This window comes from Arvicanthis niloticus, chromosome 18, assembly GCF_011762505.2.
Source record: "Arvicanthis niloticus isolate mArvNil1 chromosome 18, mArvNil1.pat.X, whole genome shotgun sequence".
Taxonomy (NCBI): Eukaryota; Metazoa; Chordata; class Mammalia; order Rodentia; family Muridae; genus Arvicanthis; species Arvicanthis niloticus.
Window position 1 is genome coordinate 31,991,783 of NC_047675.1, and position 20,947 is coordinate 32,012,729.

The 20,947-nt window shown below is 48.8% G+C and overlaps 3 protein-coding genes across 5 annotated transcripts in view; all 3 read left to right on the forward strand.

Annotated features, from left to right (window-relative positions):
* The first annotated feature begins 534 nt into the window (after positions 1 to 534).
* On the forward strand, positions 535 to 12,701 carry Edc4 (enhancer of mRNA decapping 4). Of its 2 annotated transcripts, none has more exons than XM_034522393.1 (29): positions 535 to 814; positions 4,203 to 4,359; positions 4,738 to 4,849; positions 5,104 to 5,203; positions 5,455 to 5,644; positions 5,752 to 5,899; positions 5,980 to 6,084; positions 6,410 to 6,519; positions 6,610 to 6,693; positions 6,770 to 6,865; positions 6,949 to 7,051; positions 7,168 to 7,348; positions 7,444 to 7,516; positions 7,616 to 7,707; positions 7,783 to 7,970; positions 8,050 to 8,183; positions 8,264 to 8,417; positions 8,778 to 9,214; positions 9,303 to 9,407; positions 9,508 to 9,660; positions 9,742 to 9,778; positions 9,929 to 10,106; positions 10,208 to 10,363; positions 10,448 to 10,563; positions 10,651 to 10,816; positions 10,902 to 11,088; positions 11,179 to 11,398; positions 11,734 to 11,897; positions 12,165 to 12,701. In XM_034522393.1, the coding sequence occupies exons 1-29, from the start codon at positions 733 to 735 to the stop codon at positions 12,355 to 12,357; spliced, it is 4,221 nt and encodes a 1,406-aa protein (XP_034378284.1). In that variant the 5' UTR covers positions 535 to 732; the 3' UTR covers positions 12,358 to 12,701. The 2 variants fall into 2 exon arrangements, with proteins under 2 accessions (XP_034378284.1, XP_034378282.1); XM_034522391.2 differs by having other exon boundaries at positions 537 to 814; positions 8,261 to 8,417.
* Positions 12,702 to 12,972: 271 nt separating this feature from the next.
* Nrn1l (neuritin 1 like) lies at positions 12,973 to 15,565 on the forward strand. 2 transcript variants are annotated; one of them, XM_034522716.2, is made up of 4 exons: positions 12,973 to 13,131; positions 13,811 to 13,925; positions 14,064 to 14,444; positions 15,435 to 15,555. In XM_034522716.2, the coding sequence occupies exons 1-3, from the start codon at positions 13,044 to 13,046 to the stop codon at positions 14,347 to 14,349; spliced, it is 489 nt and encodes a 162-aa protein (XP_034378607.1). In that variant the 5' UTR covers positions 12,973 to 13,043; the 3' UTR covers positions 14,350 to 14,444; positions 15,435 to 15,555. The 2 variants fall into 2 exon arrangements, with proteins under 2 accessions (XP_034378607.1, XP_034378608.1); XM_034522717.2 differs by having other exon boundaries at positions 12,976 to 13,131; positions 13,814 to 13,925; positions 15,435 to 15,565.
* Positions 15,566 to 18,007: 2,442 nt separating this feature from the next.
* Positions 18,008 to 20,947, forward strand: part of Pskh1 (protein serine kinase H1) — a 29,858-nt gene continuing 26,918 nt past the window's right edge. The window contains exon 1 of the mRNA XM_034522919.2: positions 18,008 to 18,165. The gene's annotated coding sequence lies outside the window, so the exon portion shown is untranslated. The remainder of the gene's footprint in view (positions 18,166 to 20,947) is intronic.

Below are 20,947 nucleotides of genomic sequence, written 5' to 3' on the forward strand. Positions count from 1 at the left end.
GCTTCTTCCATGTACCTGTGCCTGAAATGTCTGCAATAAAGAGGTGTTTGTAAACTATGGTTTCTTTATTCCTAACTTAAAAGTTGCTGTTTGGGACAAAGGGTTACTGGGGACAGTTAGTAACGACAGTTTTTGTGGTAGTAACTATCTTCCCCTGCCCTTGTATTTCCTGGGGCTTATGACCTCGCAGATGTCTTGGTCTTGCTTACTTTTGACAGGGAACAGACCCTTACCAGTTCACCTTATCTAAGGTCTGAAAAGTCACTACCTGGGTGGTAAAGATGGCTTTCTTGTAACATTATCCAGAGTTAATCAGAATGGGCTAGGACCTAGATTGGATCTCCAGAGATAGTAGGGTTTTAGGCAACCCAATGCTCTATGAATACATTTGCGCTTTCTCAGTCTTGAAATTTCCCTTCTGCTGGGCTAGTCAGTAGTAAGCAGCCTAGGGAGGCTGCCTCTGATAGGAACTATGGTTCCCGGAGCTCGGAACCTTTCTTCTACGGTCGTTGTATGTTCCGGGAGCTAAGGTCGGTGGGACCGGAAGTGGAGGCGGTTGGTGGGGTTGGCAGGGCTCACGGACGCAGTCTGGGTGGCGGTTTGCGAACTGCGGGTAGGTTTTGTGTAGTGCTCTGTCTCCTGCTCTCTAGCGGGGTCGTGGCTGGGTTAAATTGGACACTGGGGAGGTAGAGGAACTAACGTCGGGCGAACAGGACTCTCGTGGCTGGGCCCATGGCCTCCTGCGCGAGCATCGACATTGAGGACGCCACGCAGCATCTGCGGGACATCCTCAAACTGGATCGGCCCGCCGGAGGTGAGCCGGGATGGGGTGGGTAGGCTCTTAGCGAAGTGGAGGACGTATGGCCTGAATCTGAACCGTTTTCGGGTGCCGCAGGTTCCTTTAGTCAGACTCAGAATCCTCCTGTTTGATTGCGGAGGACAGAAATTGGACATGGATGATCCCTGGGTATATCCAGAGAATGGCGCAGACCCCTGGGTGTTACCCCTCCCCATCCTATGCCAGACCATTCTGCCTTGTTCTTAAGTATTTTGGCCCCTCCTCGGAATCCACCCAATCCATCTGGTTTTCTTGCCTCCAAACTCCAGTGTTTTTGAGTACTGGCCCCGTGTACCTCCTCGCCATGGTTCGAGGCCTGGTGCAGTGTCGGTTTAGCGAGATCTAGGCCTAGAATTAAGTGATATGCCGAAGAATCTCTGTGCCCTCCCTGCAACTTGGCTGTTCCCCAGAATTGTATACTCCAGACCCGATGTTGTTCTGAAACCGATTTTATGGCAAAAGATGGACAAACCCCAAATTCATGTTATGGAATTGAAGTCAGATCACAGACTGGCTCTGATTAGATTAGATTCCAAACGTCTGCAAGCCCATATGTTCCCAATTCATCCGAGTTTTACTTGGGGCTACTCTTGCCAGATAAGCGTTCCCAGGACAGAAAGCCAACAGCATTGTAATATAATGTTACTGTAAAAGAGGATTGTTGGGGTACTCTGATGGGAATGGGGAAATGTGGTGAGGGAGGTAGAGGGCTGGTTTGAGAGGAGACTGTTAAGGCTAGTTTGGATACTATAGACAGGAGACTGAATACCAGGAAAAGTACTATGTAGAAGACACATACTACAAAAAGGAAATAGTATGTATGAAAACTAGATGTTTCAGTGTGATTCAGAGATGTTTGAACGTTGTAGTGGTTGACCCGGTGATAATGATATATGTATTGAGAAATGTTTCTTTTCTCACACCTTTTATGCCTGCTGGTGGGACCCAGACTGCTAAAGCAGGCACTGGTACTCCAGTGGATTTAGCTGACACATACACAGATAATCTATTTGCTGAGACTCCTGGGCCTTGTGCTTTCAGTGTGTGCTCCCTTTACTCACGAAGTGGTTAGTGCCTCTGATGCCACCATCAGCTGAGCAGACTGTACTATGTACAGACTTTGTAGGGCCTGGCATGATTAACTGTATAGCCTAGGCCTGTTTATCCTCACAATAGACTGCTAGGAAAAGAGAGTAGCCAGCTTATCCCTGACCAGCTAGAGTGGTTCTAGTCCTAGTGGAAGATAGAGGGTCTTTTGTTGTTATTGGTTTGGGTGTTTGTTTGTTTGTTTGTTTGAGATAGGGTTTCTCTGTTTAGCTCCAGCTGTCCTAGAACTTGCTCTGTATAGACCAGGCTGGTCTCAAACTCAGAGATCTGCTTGCCTCTGCCTCCAGAGTGCTGGGATCAAAGGTGTATGCCTCTAACTGCCCACCTGATGATTTTGTTTTCAAGTGGCTTTTGCTTGTCTCTTCCTTGAAGACGTATCAGACCTAAGACTATTTTATGACTGAAAACTTGATCTTTTCCTGAAGTGCCTTCTTGCTAGCTGGGAGTTTGGGAAGTGGTATCTGAATTAATGAGTTTTTGAAACATAGCCGGCCGGGCGGTGGTGGCACACGCCTTTAATCCCAGCACTTGGGAGGCAGAGGCAGGCGGATTTCTGAGTTCGAGGCCAGCCTGGTCTACAGAGTGAGTTCCAGGACAGCCAGGGCTACACAGAGAAACCCTGTCTCGAAAAAAACCAAAAAAAAAGAAAAAAAGAAAAAAGAAAAAAAAAAAGAAACAAACATAGCCAAGAAACCAGGCCTAGTGGCTTTCACTGAAGTCCCAGGACTTGGGAGGCAGAAGCAGAATTGTCAGCTGAAAGCTACCTCAGGCTACATGTTGAAGCGCAATGTCAATAAATAAGAAAATAAATAACTGCATAAATGGAGACAGTGGTAGAGCAGTTGTCTAGCATGTGCAAAGAAAGCCCTGAGTTCCATCCCTAGTACTACCTCCTATCCCAAACAACAACAAAAACCTACCTTGCATGCAAGCCATGTCCAGGACTCAGTCCTCAGCACTGAATAGGAGTGGGACCAGCCATTGCAGACATCTACAATAATGGCATTCCTGATTCCACACCCTACCACATACCTACAGCTTCTCTCTTCTTTCTCTAGTCCCCCATGTGCCTTTCTTTCTGAGTTTACCTTCCCAAGGTGGCTTGTTAACTAACTCAGTATGTCAGACCCTCCTCCATTAGGGACCCTTCTCCATTAGGAACCCTTCTCCACAAACTCCCACTGTGTTTGAGTTCTGGTATCTCACACAGACTCTCAGCTGTACTGTATGTTGCCTTGTAACAGTCGGTCCACCAGCTACAGCTGACTATGTAAAACATAAAACCCTTGTAGAGCCAAGTGTGCTAGTGTGTACTTGTAATTCCAGTACTTAAGAGGCAGAAGCAAGAGGATCTTAACTTCAAGGCCATCTGACTACACAGGAAAGCCCTGTCTCAAGAGTGATGAGCTTCTCTGGCTCTCATTGCACAGAAAGAGAGACTGAACAACCTAGCCTTGGCTCTCAGGCAGTTTCAGCCTCTACCCTTTCCATGTTTTGTTTCTGGATTGTTTGTTTTAGACTTACTCATTCTATTTGTGTATTTTGTCTGCATATATGAATTTGTACTACATATGAGCTTGGAGCCTGAGGAGGTCAGAAGAAGGTACCACATCCTTGGAATTGGAGTTACACATGGATATGAACCAATTGCTGCTTAACTACAGAGGCATTTCTCTGACTTCTTTCTGTTTTGTTTTGAGACAGGATTTCATTATGTAGTCTAGGCTAGCCTGAACTTCATTTATAGCCTAGCATCTCCCTAAACTCACAGCCTTTCTGTCTCATCCTCTCAAATGATGAGATTAAAGGCATGTGCCACAACACCCAGCATCTCCCATGTTTGTATGTTGTAAATATAATTGCTATGATATCCTGATTGTCCTCATACCCTCCTTCAAATCAAGTTTGTTTGCTATTCTCAGCCCAAATATTAACTGGCCTAATTTTGGGAGTGGATTTGTTTGCTTGCTTATTGGTTGGTTGGTGCTGAAGATCAAACCAAGGGCCTCATATATAGTAAATAACCAGGCAAACATGCTACCACTAAGCTGTACCTCTGGCCCCACTGGAAGGTCTTTGCTAGTTTGTAACCTTCCCATAAATAGAAGAGTCTCATGCTCATCCTCGGTCCTGCTACATAACCACAATTATAGAATGAGGAATGAACAAAGGACCCTCCTCCCCAGTGGTCTAGAGCTGTAGAAGAAGCTCATGGCAGGCAAAGCAACTTTTTCTCAGTGTCCTTTTCTTTCCCTAGGTTCCAATGCCGAAAGCAAAAGGCCATCTAGTGTCTATAATGGAGACCTCAATGGGCTCCTGGTCCCGGACCCGCTCAGTTCAGGTGATGGTAACTCAACAAACAAACCTGGTATGCGGGCCATGCCACCCATTAACCTGCAGGAAAAGCAGGTCATGTGAGTACCTGAGAAATAGTAATGATGACAATGATATCTTTGCAAGTTTTGCTTAGCTATAGGGATAAGATTAAAGTCAAATGGGCAAGTAGCCTCTGCTTCATCTCTTATGGATGATCTGAGGCAGAGCACTATACCTCACTAAATATAAACTAAGAGAAGAGATGAGGACAAGCTAAAGACGTGGCCTAGATGCCTAGTGTAGAATGGAGTTAACCTCATTTGTCAGGAGGGAGGTGAGCAAGGAGAACTGTGTTTATGGGAACCAAGCAGAACTGGGAATCTGGGACTAGACATCTTCATCAGGTCAATCTGTCCATAGCACCCTCTACTGAGCCTTTTGGTGAACAAGGGACTAGGTTTATGTACCTTTTCCAGTTGCCTCTCTGGAGATGACAGCTCCACATGCATTGGGATTTTGGCCAAGGAAGTGGAAATTGTGGCCAGCAGTGATTCTAGCATTTCCAGCAAGGCACGGGGGAGCAACAAGGTGAGTACCAGGATTTTGTGGCATATTTACTTATGGGAGTACTCTCATGCATGCTGCCAATTCCTATGGGAACTACTTTGATGAAGAGCATACCTTATTTTCAGAAAACCGGTGTTGACTCCCAAACCTGTGGAAATCTGATCTAGGAGATGTCAGTGGGTACTAGGTTTGTACCTGTGGACTTGTCCTGTCCTCAGGATTGTTAACTACTCCATCCCTCAGCTTCTTCAACCTTCCTTACTCTGAGTTCTCAGGTGAAAATCCAGCCTGTCGCCAAGTATGACTGGGAGCAGAAATACTACTACGGCAACCTGATTGCAGTGTCTAACTCCTTCTTGGCATATGCCATTAGGGGTAAGTAAGAACATGGAGCAGGAGAGAAGTGTTCTGCTACAAACCTCAGAGATGCAGATGTAGTCAGATGCTAGGGCACAGTAGAGGTTTGTTTAAGCTTTCTTGACATCTCCCAGGACTGGGGGGAAAGGAGTGTTTGGAAAGCCAGACTCTGTACTGAGTTGATAATAAGTGGCAGGCAAGGACAGGGCTCATGTGCTGCTGCCTGGGTCTGGATGCTTGCTCATGATCCTCTGCTTTTCTGATTCCAGCTGCCAACAACGGCTCAGCCATGGTCCGTGTGATCAGTGTCAGCACTTCGGAGCGGACCCTGCTCAAGGGTTTCACAGGCAGTGTGGCTGATCTTGCTTTTGCACACCTCAACTCTCCACAGCTTGCCTGCCTGGATGAAGCTGGCAATCTTTTTGTGTGGCGCTTGGCTCTGGTTAAGGGTAAAATTCAGTATCCATTCCCCGGACAGGGGACTGAAAAAGCAGAGCTAGACCTCGGGCTGGGGCTGCTAAGGGTTTCATCATCATCTGCCTATCTAGCCTTAACTCCCTACTCAGAGAAGAGATTTTAATTCATATCCGGCAGCCAGAGGGTACCCCACTGAACCACTTCCGGAGGATCATCTGGTGCCCTTTCATCCCTGAGGAGAGTGAGGACTGTTGTGAGGAGAGTAGCCCGACAGTGGCCCTGCTGCATGAAGACCGGGTGAGAGGGCTGGTTATGGTGAAAGAAGGGTCAGAACTGCCATACGTGCACATAGACTAAATAGCTCCCTGTACCCCTAGGCTGAGGTGTGGGACTTGGATATGCTTCGCTCCAGCCATAACACCTGGCCTGTGGATGTCAGCCAAATCAAGCAGGGCTTTATTGTGGTAAAAGGCCACAGCATGGTAGGTCTACAGACAGTCTCCTCCCTGCCTTCCCCTCTCCTGTGCTCTTCTCCTCCTCCCCATTCCCATAGCTGCCCAAGGGGCTTTACCAATATGTTGTCCATGGGGTTGTTGAAGACAAACTGGCTGTCACTTGTACAATTTGTTCCTAATCTAGCTGTGCCCTGCAAGTCGGTTTTCTCTGTAGCGCCTACCCACTTCAGTCAGTCACACAGGAGTGTGAGGCTACTGTTGGTCAGCCCAACTCACTACCATCTTCATTTAGGAAAGGCTCATTCTTACCTCTGGTCAGGAGGCAAAGCAAAGCTTTTTGGGTTCTTTGTAGTGCCTAAGTGAAGGAGCCCTCTCCCCTGATGGGACTGTCCTGGCTACCGCAAGCCATGATGGCTTTGTTAAGTTCTGGCAGATCTATATTGAAGGTCAGGATGAGCCAAGGTAAGGCAAGATTTGAAAGACATTAGTGTCTGCCTTATTTAGAAAGAGGGACAGATGATTCACTCAGATTGTTCACCTGTCTGCTTGCAGGTGTCTGCATGAATGGAAGCCTCATGATGGGCGGCCTCTTTCTTGTCTCCTGTTCTGTGATAACCATAAGAAACAGGATCCTGAGTGAGTGGGTAGGCAAGTAGGTGGGGTTTTCTGTGGGCTTCTAGCTGGTAACCAGTCACTGCCCGTTGCTTTTCAGGGTCCCATTCTGGAGGTTCCTCATTACTGGCGCTGACCAGAATCGAGAGCTGAAGATGTGGTGCACAGTGTCCTGGACCTGCCTGCAAACCATTCGGTAAACTAGAGTGAGGGAGATAGGCCAGGGTTATAGCTTCTTTGAATTCTCGGTCTTACTTGGTCTGCTTCTTGGCTTCCTAGCTTCTCCCCAGATATCTTCAGCTCAGTGAGTGTGCCTCCCAGCCTGAAAGTTTGCTTGGATCTCTCAGCAGAGTATTTAATTCTTAGTGATGTGCAACGAAAGGTAGGCTGCTGTGGCGGTACACTGGAAGAGCTGGTGTTGCTGGGAAGGGCAGGGCCATGTGCCATAGGCACAGCCCTTACAGCCTCAGCTGAGTTAGGAGTGTATCACTCATGCAGGTCCTCTATGTGATGGAGCTGCTGCAGAACCAGGACGAGGGCCGCGCTTGCTTTAGTTCCATCTCTGAGTTCCTGCTCACCCACCCTGTGCTGAGCTTTGGCATCCAGGCTGTGAGTCGCTGCCGGCTACGGCATACTGAGGTCCTGCCTGCTGAGGAGGAGAATGACAGTCTAGGGACTGGTGAGGTGCCTGGGCTCAGGGTTTTATGTTGGTATGTGGGAAGTGTCCATGCACAGAGCAGGCCAAGGCCTTGATGATCCACACTGTCCTTTCAGAGAGTCCCCATGGAGCTGGTGCCTTGGAGTCTGCAGCTGGCGTGCTCATCAAGCTCTTTTGTGTGCACACTAAGTGAGTGTGTCAGGGATGCCTGCCGTGTCCTGTCTGTGTCCCCTACCCTACTGGCCCTGGCCTTTGTCAGTACTCTGTTCTCCCTTTGTTGTTCTTTAGGGCACTACAGGATGTGCAGATCCGATTCCAGCCACAGCTGAATCCTGATGTGGTGGCCCCACTCTCCACCCACACTGCTCATGAGGACTTCCGTGAGTAAGGGGACAGGAGGGAGACAGGTTCCACTGATGTGGCTTTGAGACCTGACTCAGTAGCTTTCCCAATAGCATTTGGAGAGTCTCGACCTGAACTAGGCTCTGAGGGGCTAGCTTCAGCTGCTCATGGTTCCCAGCCTGACCTCCGACGCATTGTGGAACTGCCTGCACCTGCAGATTTCCTCAGTCTGAGCAGTGAGACCAAGCCTAAGTTGATGACACCTGATGCTTTCATGACACCCACTGCCTCCCTGCAGCAGGTACTTACTTCCTCTGTGGAGAGAGGTCTGGTAATGTCCCATTAGCTGACCTTAGTGCTCATTCTCTGGATTTTCCCAGATCTCAGCATCCCCTAGCAGTAGCAGCAGCAGCAGCAGCAGCAGCAGCAGCAGCAGCAGCAGCAGCAGCAGTAGCTCTCTAACAGCTGTGTCTGCTGTGAGCAGCTCCTCAGCCATGGACCCCTCCTTGCCCAGGTAAGGTAAAAATTAGAATTAGGTCTAGGGCCAGACTATGATGAATTACAATTGCTAATGCCTCGCCTTTCTGCCAGTAGGCCACCTGAGGAGCTGACCTTGAGCCCCAAGCTACAGCTGGATGGCAGCCTGACTATAAACAGCAGCAGCAGCCTGCAGGCAAGCCCTCGAAGCCTTCTTCCAGGCCTGCTCACAGGCTCAGCTGACAAGTTGATTCCCAAGGGACCTGGTCAGGTGTGTTGGGGTGGGGGTGGGGGGCAAGCGCACTCGGAGGGGAGGGACATGCATGAGTATAAAGTACTGGGTAGCAGGTGGAGGGCAATGGGTAAGATTGGAGGACTCTTTTACTTCATATTTTTCTGCTGACCCTGCTTGGCCTTGGAAGTGTCACATTTCCCCAAAGGCTAGAGCAGCCTTTCATGTTCTCTGGAGGGCATCTCATCAGCCTCCTATCCCCATCTCTTGTGAACGGATGCCCCACCTTCTACTTGTACCCCTCTTTCCTGTTACATTATGTCTTGTCACTACAGATACCAGTACCTTCTTTTTGTGCCCCTTAGCACTTATTAAGCCTCTATCTTTGTCTCTTCTCAGGTGTCTACTGCTGCCTCTGCACTATCCTTGGATTTGCAGGAAGTGGAGCCATTAGGGCTACCCCAGGCCTCCCCAAGTCGCACACGTTCTCCTGATGTGATCTCCTCAGCATCTACTGCCCTGTCCCAGGACATTCCTGAAATTGCATCTGAGGCCCTATCCCGTGGATTTGGCTCCTCTGTTCCTGAGGGCCTCATTGAGCCAGACAGTATGGCCTCAGCTGCCTCAGCACTGCACTTACTGTCTCCTCGGCCCAGGCAAGGCCCTGAACTTGGCTCTCAGCTCAGTCTGGATGGAGGCCCTGGGGATGGGGATAGGCATAGTACCCCTTCCCTACTGGAAGCAGCCTTGACCCAGGAAGTTGCAACCCCTGACAGTCAAGTCTGGCCTACAGCACCTGACATTACTCGTGAGACCTGTAGCACACTAACTGAAAGGTGAGAAGCTTAGAAAGGGAAATTGTGCTGGGGAGAGAGGGTTGTGTATATTAGGATTAGCCACTACTGAGTCCGTGTGTTTCCTTAGCCCCAGGAATGGCCTCCAGGAAAAGCACAAAAGCCTGGCTTTCCACAGGCCACCTTATCACCTACTGCAGCAACATGACAGTCAGGACACAAGTGCTGAGCAAAGGTGAGCACTACCTCGTTCTATACCTCTCCTCCAATGAAGGGGAGCAGTTAACAGGGGAACAGCAGGTGGGCATCCACTTAGCCCTCCTCCCTTTCCACAGTGACCATGATGATGAGGTTGCCAGCCTCGCCTCTGCCTCAGGAGGGTTTGGCAGCAAAATTCCTACTCCACGGCTGCCTGCCAAGGATTGGAAGACCAAGGGATCCCCTCGGACTTCACCGAAGCTCAAGAGGAAAAGCAAAAAGGATGATGGGTAGGAAGATTTTGGGACCAGGGCCTGGGGTAGTCTTGTAAGCTGCCTGATGTGACCTGTCATGCTTTTTTGCCTATGTAGTGATTCAGCTGTGGGATCCCGGCTCACAGAGCACCAGGTATGTAAGGGAGCACCTTTCTACCCATGGGACCCCATCCCACAAGGGTGGGAGGGACTTTGAGCTATTTTATTTTATTTTATTTTATTTTATTTTTTTGGTGGGTGGAGATAGAACAGACATTGTGTAAGTTGTCAGTGCTTCTGGCAGGTGGCAGAGCCCCCTGAAGACTGGCCAGCACTAATTTGGCAGCAGCAAAGAGAGCTGGCAGAGCTATGGCACAACCAAGAAGAGCTGCTGCATCGTCTCTGTGCCCAGCTAGAAGGTCTTCAGAGTACTGTCAGAGACCACGTAGAACGTGCCCTGGAGACACGGCATGAGCAAGAGCGTATCCTTGGGGTAGTGTCACAGCGTGGCAGTAAGGTGCAGTAGCATTACCTAGGAAAGGCATAGGTCCTGTTGTAGGCTTGTTCCTTAGCTCCACCACAGAACAGCGGCTGGAGCGGGCACTGGCTGAGGGGCAGCACCGGGATGGGCAGTTGCAGGAGCAGCTGACACAGCAGCTATCCCAAGCATTGTCTTCAGCTGTGGCTGGACGGCTAGAGCGCAGCATAAGGGATGAAATCAAGAAAACAGTTCCTCCATGTGAGTTTTCCATGAGGTTTCTTTCAAGTGGGCCAGGTGCCTGTAGGGCACTTTGAAACTTCTGGTTCTATCTGCCTCTCCTAGGTGTCTCCAGAAGTCTGGAGCCTGTGGCAGGCCAACTAAGCAACTCATTGGCTACCAAGCTTACAGCTGTGGAAAGCAGCATGAAAGAGAATATCTCTAAGCTATTCAAGTCCAAGGTGATGTAGGGTCCAAGAAGGGAGAAGTGTGGCTAGACAGGCCAGATTGGACTCCAGCTTTCAAATTGACCCTCCCCTATATTTTAGAACTTGACAGATGCCATTGCCCGAGCAGCTGTAGACACGTTACAGGGACAATTGCAGTCTGCCTACCGGGAAGCCTTCCAGAGTGTGGTACTGCCAGCTTTTGAGAAGAGTTGCCAGGCTATGTTCCAGCAAATCAATGACAGCTTTAGGGTGGGCACACAGGAATGTGAGTGTCATCATAAAACCCACCGTAGTAGGAGTGGTTGTACTCTGCCGTTACCCCTTCTATGATTCCTGTTGTCACCCTTTAGATTTGCAACAGCTGGAGAGTCACATGAAGAGCCGGAAGGCACGTGAACAAGAAGCCAGGGAGCCTGTGCTGGCCCAGCTCCGGGGCCTGATTAGCACACTGCAGAGTGCCACTGAGCAGATGGCAGCCACTGTGTCTAGCAGTGTTCGGGCAGAGGTGCAACACCAGCTGCATGTGGCTGTGGGCAGGTGTGTGGACAGAGCTCTGGGTGAGGTGGTAGGTCAGGAAGGGCCAGAACAGGCTTCCTGTCCACCTCACTGACTCACTTCCCTTTGCAGCTTGCAGGAATCAATCTTAGCACAAGTACAACGCATTGTCAAGGGTGAAGTGAGTGTGGCACTTAAGGAGCAACAGGCCACTGTCACTTCCAGCATCATGCAAGCTATGCGTTCAGCTGCTGGCACACCTGTCCCATCTACCCACCTTGACTGCCAGGCCCAACAAGCCCATATCTTGCAGTTACTGCAACAGGGCCACCTCAATCAGGCCTTCCAGCAGGTATGTTAGTATTAGGTCTTAATCATGGAGTAGCACTTGACAAAGATGTGTCCTGTCAGACTCATTGATTCTTTTTGGCTCTCCAGTCCGTTGCCCCTATTGCTCCTTCATGCTAGACCACCTTCCGTCTACCTTAGCCCGCCTTTTCTGAGGAAACCTTTGTAATCTGATATTCTAAAGTAGCCTCACAGCCCTATCAGAGTTTCTGAACATCACTTCTGGAACTCTTAAAATCCAACTTTGGTCTTCTGGCCATAGGCCATACACCTCAAATAAGAAAGCATTCCATCCTGGTATTAAGGATAAACTAGCATGCTGTCTTGTTCTACTCCCAGGCGCTGACTGCTGCTGATCTCAACCTGGTGCTGTATGTGTGTGAAACTGTGGACCCAGCCCAGGTTTTTGGGCAGCCACCCTGTCCACTGTCCCAGCCTGTTCTCCTTTCCTTAATCCAGCAGCTAGCATCTGACCTTGGAACTAGAAGTGACCTCAAGCTCAGGTGAGTGGGACAGTCGGGGAGCAGAAGATGTGCTGGAGGTAGAGACGAAGAACAAGTTCATGACAGACACCCCCCCACCCCCACCCCCCACCCCCGCTCTTACCTGACTCCAGCCCTAGTCTTTCTACCTGTATTCTCCACCTGGTCCCATATGAGGCTTAGAAAGTTTCTTTTTCATTATTCCTCTGGGCTTCAGTGCCACCAGGGGCCACTCCTTCCTGCTGGCATCCAGCTGTAGCCTGCCTTTCCCTCCTCCCCCATTCCCAGCTACTTGGAAGAGGCTGTGATGCACCTGGACCACAGCGATCCCATCACTCGAGACCACATGGGCTCTGTCATGGCTCAGGTGCGCCAGAAACTCTTCCAGTTCCTGCAGGCTGATCCACACAACTCTCTTGGCAAAGCTGCCCGCCGCCTCAGCCTGATGTTACACGGTCTTGTGACCCCTACCCTCCCTTAGCCACTCAAACAGGGATGGGGTGACACTGAAGGCCAGTCGGCAGGTTTAGGTCAAGGCAGGGCCATGTCTGCTGTTTGCCTGCCTAGGTCTTCATCTCTGGTGTTTGGAGGGAAGTGAGCAGCAGGGCACACTGTCAGTGGTCCACTGATTGTGGTAACCAGCAGGGTTAGGCTGGGCCCAGTGCAGGTATTGTGCCTGAAGCATGACCCCAAGATCGTGACACCACTTGAGTTGAATTTTCCATGTTCCTTTTTACCTCTAATTTGGATCTTTTTGTTTTTGAAAAACATTGAGAAATTCAATTAAAAGCTTTTGGAATAAAAGAAAGTATGTGTGTGGTTTTAGTTTGTCTCTGATGTGACTATTCTTTCTTCTCTTTGGGGAAGTCTATCTAAACCAACCCACTCTGGGTCCCTTGGCACCAGTCTCATCTGATAAACTGCCTACTCCAATTCAGGCAGAGCTCCTAGAGCCAGCTCGGGCAACAATTTGCCTTCTCTCCAAGCAGTTTTGCCCTCTAGGGTCCTTCCTTGCTCCTCTGCTTATCTGGATACCGGAGGTGGGGCTGACAGCTGGGATGATGCTCCGCCTCCAGCTCCCATCCAATCAGAATCCATTCCTCTGTGGGCTGGGTCCACAGGCAGCTCTCCAAGCCTCTAGCTCCTGCACTAGGCTTTCAGCCAGGGATGATGTGCTACTGCTGCCACTGCCACTGGCGTTGCCGCTGTCAGCGGCTACCCTGTGCCCTGACGTTGTTGCTGCTACTGCCACTCGGTGAGTTTGAGCGAACCTGCTCAGAGGTCCTAGACAGACTGGGTATAGGGTACGGGAGCAAAGGAGTTAGCAGTGAGGGCTCTAGGAAAGTGATGCTAGCTTCAGGATGGAAGTACTGTGCAAACAGCTCAGTTGTCGGGGAAGAGCCTTTTAAATTCTATAGTCCCTCTTCTAACAAGGGGAGTTTGTGGCCCCTAGTAGAGCTCAAGTTATGGATCCCTGAGCTTAGAGTGACTGACTTTGATCCTACTCTGCCTGCTCAGCCTCAGCAGACAGCCTTGTCTTTAGGGAGGCAATGAAAGTGCCAGGTGAAGTTCATGAAGACTACAGGAAGACTGCCTTCTGCCCATGACCTCATGCTTCTGGACCCCATACTCCTGAATCCCTGTCTTTGACCTAGAGTCCCAGGAACTAGAGAAGGAACTAAGCTCTGGGACCCAACACCCCCTTTCTGTTCTCACATCTCACACCTCCATGTACACCACAGCCCAAATCCTACCTTGAGAATTAAGACAAGTGATCTCCAGCTACCCCGAAGTTCCCTGGGGGCACCTCTTTCTCGTGCTGAGTCACGTCCCCAGAGCAGTATCAGGTAAACAAGGTTCTGACAAATGGACTCCAGCTCACTCTATTAACCATTCTCTATTCCCAACCCACTCCTAATCTCTACCCCACCTAGTAGTGGCCTCTGAGGGCCCAAACCGCTGTGATACCATATACCAAGGCTTTGCTGAATGTCTCATCCGCCTGGGGGATGGCATGGGCAGAGGAGGCGAGCTACAGACTGTCTGCAGGTACCAGCAGGTGGGAGGTAACCGGTCGTTGCGAGGCATCAACCCAATCTGTGCTACTGTGCTACCATCTCAGGACCCAGAATCTCTTCCCAGTCCAAATCTTTGTGCGCTAACCCCCCTGACCCCATTCTGTAACAGATCCTGGAATGACTTCCACGCCTGTGCCTCTCGGGTCCTGTCAGGCTGCCCAGAGGAGGCTGCTGCAGTGTGGGAGTCTCTGCAGCAAGAAGCTCGCCGTGCCCCACACCCAGACAACTTGCACATCCTCTGTGGTGCTCCTGTGAGCGTTCGGGAGCGGATTGCTGGCCCAGAGACCAACCAGGAGACACTACGGGCCACAGCTCCTGTGGTGGCTCCAGCCCCAGCCCCTGTGTTGCTCGCTGCCGCTCTTGCGCTTGCCTGCCTCCTGGGGCCTCTAGCCTAAACGTCTGATTGGCCAGCCAACAGTGTCCTTGCCTCCCATCACTGCATGCAGTGGCCGCCTTGTGAGCTCTGCAGTGTGCACACTTTTCATTAAAGGTATTTATATTTGCACCAAGCTGGTTCCTTTCTCTTGGCTGTGACCCTCTTAGCTAAAGCAGGGACTACCCCAGAAACATCCCAGCATGGAATGTGCGTGCCTCAGGACCTCCACAAGGGACTCCATCATCCTTACAAACATTCACTTTGTGATGGCAGCATTGAGGTTTCTTTCCATTATGCTGTAGGTCCCAAGCTCTGGTAGAGACCCAAGATCTGCCAGAATGCACAGCCATTCTCTGCCTTTCCCAACCTGGCAGAAATGCAGTGGTGGTGGTGGCGCGGGACTACAGCAGGCTCCCAGGCTGAGAGTTCTCCATCTCAGACGCCTACCCTCAACTACTCACCCCTTGTGGCCAGTCAAGGTCTTTCTCAGGTTCCTTGACGCCTCCTGATGTCACTTGCTTCTCTGTCTACTAAACTATCACCTTAGCCATGAAATGGCTCAGTACTCAGCGAGTTAAGGTACTTGCCAGCAAGTCTTCTAGTAAGAGAGGTCAGACTCCCATAAGTTACCCTCCAACCTCCCCATAGGAATTGTTATATGTGTGCACATGTATTCATACATAAAGAAATAATTAACAAAAATTAAAATTTGTCATAAAGTGGCACCAGAAATCTGTGCTGCTATGGAGAGGGATTTATAAAAGAGACTCTTAGCTGTCAGCTGGGAAGAAACTTGGCAGGCCAGGCTTGTAACATTCATGCTAAGAGGCTGTTTACACACATGTACAGACAAGACAGATAGAGAACGGGTGTGATGGAATCTGCTTAGACTCTGAGGTGACAGGTGTCTCTAGAGAACTCCACTCAGGAACACTACCTTCCTCAGTTTCTTAAACTCTTCCCACTGCCTTGGATCCACCCATGAGCCGTTTTTCTTTCTACCCTGATTCTACCTTTGTCCCCATATTTCCATGACCCAGATAGTTTTCAGAAATTTATTTTTATTTATATGCATGACTTTTGCCTGCATTTATTTATGAACAGCACATGCCTGATGCCCCCCAGAGCTCAGAGGAGGATGCCACATCTCCTGGAATTGGAGTTATGGAAGTTTGTGAGCTACTACATGGATGCTGGGAACTGAACCTGGGTTTCTACAAGAACAACAGATAACCTCTCTCCAGCCCCCTCTTGTTTTTTTTAAGTTTTATTTATTTGTTTGTTTGTTTATAGTATATGAGTGCACTGTCCCTGTCTTCAGACACACCAGAAGAGGGCATTGGATCCCATTACAGATGGGTGTGAGCCACCATGTGGTTGCTGGGAATTGAACTCAGGATCTCTGGAAGAGCAGTCAGTGCTCTTAACTTCTGAGCCATCTCTCCAGCCCCCAGCCCCTCATTGACCTAGACTTTTATCTCCACTTCTGTCAACCAGTAGTTTGCTCACCACATATTTCTGAAGGAGAAATTTCAGAGAAAAACAAAATCCTGAATCTATTGCCTTTGGCCACCAGAAACTTGTTGAAAGAACAATGGAGTTTCCATTTTTTGAGGTGTATCTTTTTGGGGTGGAGTCTCAGTGTGTAGTTCTGGCTGTCCTGGAGTTCACTACATAGACCAAGCTGGCCTCAAATGCATAAAGATCCACCCACTTCTACCTCTTGAATACTGGAACTAAAGTTGTGTAGAACCTTGCCAGGCCTGTACATCTATTTTATAAAATACACATTTATTGTGTGTAGATATAAGTGAGGGTGCTCGTGACTGTGCAACAGTACACATGTAGAAGTCAGGAGAAAACTAACTAACAGGAAACAATTCTCTCCTTCCACTATACAGATCTTGAGGATTGAACTCTCAGGTCTCCATGCTTAGTCACCATTTTGCTGATGTTATATACATTTCAATGTGTGTGTGTGTGTGTGTGTGTGTGTGTGTGTGTGTGTGTGTGTAGCCCTAGCTGTCTAGCTGTTCTGGAACTTTATATGTAGACCAGGCTAGCCTCAGACTCACAGAGATTTGACTACGTTTGCCTCCTGAGTGTGGGGATTAAAAGCATGGAACACCATGCCCAGCTGACATCTGTTTTTTTTTTTTTTTTTTAATTAGAATATTCTTTCCTAGTTCTTGGTCAAGAAGAAACAGCTATTTCTTGGTTGTTCCCACTTCTTTCTAGGAAATACTCTGTAACTGAATATAAGCTGAATGAAAATATCTCTAGATATACACAGAGCTGGGGCTTTTCCCTGTCTCAGTATAACACTGAATTATGATTGCCTACATCCCAGTGAAAATCCCCAAATGTGGCCTCCTCAAAGGTAAAGGGTACTTTTTGTGTCTCTAGCACCCAATCTAAGAATAAAGAGTGCACCATGGAGAATAAGGAATGAAAGAATCTATAACTCCAACATAGGCATTTTTACAGTCAACATGAGCTTGTACTAAAAATGACTCCAGGGCATGTCATCCTGGGACATCTCCCTCTGTGTGGGTGTATTGTTGGGAGGGATGTGCTAGGGCTTCAGATCCTGATAGTTCTCTAGACCTAGTAAATGGCCCTGAACAGCATGCTTCTAAGACCAGGGATGGCTGCTCCGGCCAGCCATTGGGGGGCTGGAGGGGGGGGGCAGGGATTACAATCCTCCAACAGTGACCTACTTTTACCCTGATGATTTGCTCCCTAAGTCCCTACTCTTCCATGGGTTGGGATGGGAGGATGAGTGGGGGAAGAATTTGCTCTCTGGCCAGGGGCTTAAAGGCTTTATGGGTTTTATCTCAGTGCTAGAGCAGAGGGCTGGGATGAAGGCCAAGATGCTGGTGCCTGGGCAAAGCTACCTAGGTCTAAGTACCATGGAAACAGTGTTCTACAGGTATAGATCTATAGACAAGGTGTAGTTGACTGTTCAGGTGTCCTGGGTCCAGTTGCCATCACACTAGCATACTTTCCTGCCAGTGCTAGGCCTGTGCTTTTCCCTAGAGCCCAAACCAGCACCTGAATATAGGGTACAATAAATATTTGTTAATTTATTTGCCAAATACCTTAACAAATGAAAGCATATAGATTTCTGAGTGTCATAAACTCTGGCATTCTATATTATTTTTATTGTGTGGTTAAAAATTATGATTATGTTTATAATCATTATAAGGATAGGAAATCCGTATGAAAACACTTGAGGGTGACATCTTCCCCAAGAATTCATATAACTGTGGAAATGTCAGAGCTGAGATTGGATCCCACCCAGATTTAGCCCCAAAATCAATGCTCCTTTTTTTGTTGTTATTAAAATTATTTATTTATTCACTTTATTGGCCTATCAACCCTTCCTCTTCTCCCAGTATTCTGTCACACAGGTCCTCCCCCCATTCTACCTTCCCTGTCTCTTTTGAGAAGGGGAAGCCCCGCTCTGGGCATCACCCCTCCTCGTGCTGTTCTTGTAGGTTTTCCCTCAGTCAGTATGTTTCCCAGAACTCTTCCCTCCCACAAGCTGCTCCCCAGCGACGTCGAGCCTCAAATAGACCCACTCCTCGAAAAGAGCCCGTCTCCGCCCCGAAGACGTTGATTGGCAGGTACTCAGAGGACGCCCACCGCGTCCGTTTCTGGAGGCTCCGCCTCTCTTCCGCCCTGTGGCCGCCCAAGTTTGTTTTGGCGTCAGGCGCGCGCAGTAATGACGCCACTACGCTGACGCGGGAGGATGGCGGCGGCGCCCGTGGCCTGGGCTGGGAGACGGTGGGCTGAGCCGCCGACACTCCGGAGAGCCCGCCGCCCGCGCGAGGTGAGGCCTTCCGTCTCGGGGCTTCGGCCTGACCGGCGTGAGGGGCCGGCGAGTTCGGCCGTGGCCAGGGCCTGGCGCAACTCCGAGCTCTCGGCCCCTGTGCACTGGGGCCTGTGGGCCGGGAGCAGGCCGGGCTGTGGCTACCTGCGGTCTCCGGGCATGGCCTCGAAACCTCCTGCCGCGTTAGGCCCGATGGACTTGGTCATCTGCCCATCTGCTGCCCAGCTGTCCCGCGCCCAGCGCGGGTCAGGTTGATCTAACCTTGTGTGCGGCGCCTACTCCACACCCTTCTCTAGCGACTGAACGCCAGGGATCGCTTCCATGTACTGGCTGGAAAAAGGGCCAGAGAGTCCAGCTAGGTCGCTTGCAAGGCAAACCTGTCATACAAGGAGAGACCCGCTCACTCCTCTGAAGCTGCTGCATGGATAATTCTCACCAGAAAATCACTAGTTAAAATTGCCTCCTTAGTCACTGTAGGGAAAAACTAAACCTTGTAGCCTGCAGCCTTCAGAGCTCTTCATAATTGGATGTGGTCTACCCAGCCCTACAGTACTTCTGAGCACTTCTGTGCTGCATTTATGTAGTGTATTGTTGAGGCACGTGTGCCTCCTTTTAGCTCTGGTTTCTTACCCTGGAGGTTCAGATAGCTGCTTTCTCGGTTTGTGAAACTTGCTTCCGTTTCCACCCTCACTCACCAGTATAGGAAATTTACCTGTGTCCTTTTAAGTCTACCATCAATGTCTTTTCCTTGGAAAAGTTTCAACTGCGTTCACACAGCAGTAGTGTTTAAAGTTATTGGGACACTGACTTTTTGATGGATACAGATTAAGCCTTAGGAAACATCTATCATAGCCAGCATCTTGAGATAAGTCACAGCAAACAGTGACATCTCATAGTAATTTTTCAAGATATAAATTCAAGAGTTTTACACTTCTGATCAATAAAGGACAGTTTAGGCTACATAGTATGTTTAGGACAAACCTGGGTTATATGAGACTCTGTCTCAAAAACAAAACACCCCAAAGCTCTGGTATAGTGGTGCATGTCTGTGATCACCCTATGCCTGCGATTACTGAACTCCTGAGACGGAAGCAGGAGGATGCCCAAAAGTTAAAGGACAATAGTGAGTTCCAGAGGCTGTCTTAGGGGGAAAAAAGTTTTTTTCTCTTTTTCTGCTGTTGTTGTTGATGGAAATTGAATTCAGGGCCTGAACCCTTTTCGTGTAGGTACATGGTCAGCTTATGATTTGATTTCAGAAGTTGTCTAGTAGCTTAAATGCTGTAACTCCAGCATTTGGGAAGCAGAAGGAGCAGAGTTACTGTGGGTTGGAGAGGATCCCAGACTGCATATTGAGTACCAAGTCAGCCAGGACTACAGAGTGAGACCCTGTCTCATGAAGCAAAACAAAAATAAGAAATAAGATATGAGATAGAAACCTGTGCTTTGAAAGTTGTTTTTAAGTCTCCTTCCTCCCTCTGTACAATGATTGATCCTGGGCATTTGCATTCTAACAACTGAGCTGTCTCACCTTCCCAGGAAATGTTGATAAACTATGAAGTCAGGGTATGGTTGTGCACACCTGTAATTCCAGCATTTAAGAAGCTGAGACAGGAGGATTACTCTAAGTTTGAGGTCAGTCTTGCTTCTATAGTGAGTTCACCAGTCAGTCTAGCCTAGGCTACAAAGTGAGACCCTGTCTTGAAATAAGAAAGCAAAAGCTAATGACATTACTGTACTTCTTGGGTGAAGATTTGTGTTATTGCCCCAGGAAGCTACTGGCCTTGTAGACTCCTGTTCTGGATTGTTGCCCATACCTTGGAAAGACTTTGAAAGATCTAAATTTATGCCAATTATATACTATTGAGGTACATCCCTATCCCCAGAAAACTCCCCCTCACCCCCCGCCAGAGTTGGTTCTCTTTCTTGTTGGTTCTAGAGAAAATCAGTTTGTTAGTCTTGGCAGCAGGTGCTTTTACCCACTGAGTTCTTTTGGCAGCCACATCGTGGTTGATATTTTTGTTTTGTTTTTTTCCTAGTACTAAGGATTGGACCTAATCAAGAAGTAACTCTACCACTGAGGTATAGCCCCAGCCAACTTTTTCGCTTTTGATTTTATGATAAGTTGCCCAACATTGCCCAAGCTGGTCTTGAACTTACTCTAGCTAAGATAGGTCTTGTGATTTTCCTGCCTCAGCTTCCTGAGTTGCTTGGATTATGGGCCTCTCCCACCAGTCCCAGCTAGAAAATGTTATCATTTTTACCCCTTTGGGTTTTTTTGTTTTGTTTTTTTGTTTTTTGGGGTTTTTTTTGTTGTTGTTGTTTTGTTTTGTTTTTTTTCGAGATAGGGTTTCTCTGTATAGCCCTGGCTGTCCCCCTTTGGTTTTTTAAGACAGGGTTCTTTGTGTAGTTCTGGCTGTTCGAGAACTCACCCTGTAGATCAGGCTGACCTTGAACTCATAAAGATTGCCTGCCTCTGGCTCTTGGGTGCTAGGATCAAAGGCTTACACCACTGCTGCTTGGCAAAATGTCTTTTAAAATTGTTCTTCATATTGAGTTGTGTGTAGGATGATGCCCTGTGTTTTGTGTTTTCTTCAAGGTCACTTGTAGGTATCTGAGAGCTCCGATAACACCGTTTCTCATCAGATAGCTGCAGCTGACCACTCTCCTAAAGGGCTGTGGGATGCTAATTTACTAGAAGATGAGTTTGCTGAATAAGCAAGTTTTCTAAGTCTAATTGTAATCCTGTGCTTAAATTAAATAAATGAGCCAGAGAAAGTGCAGC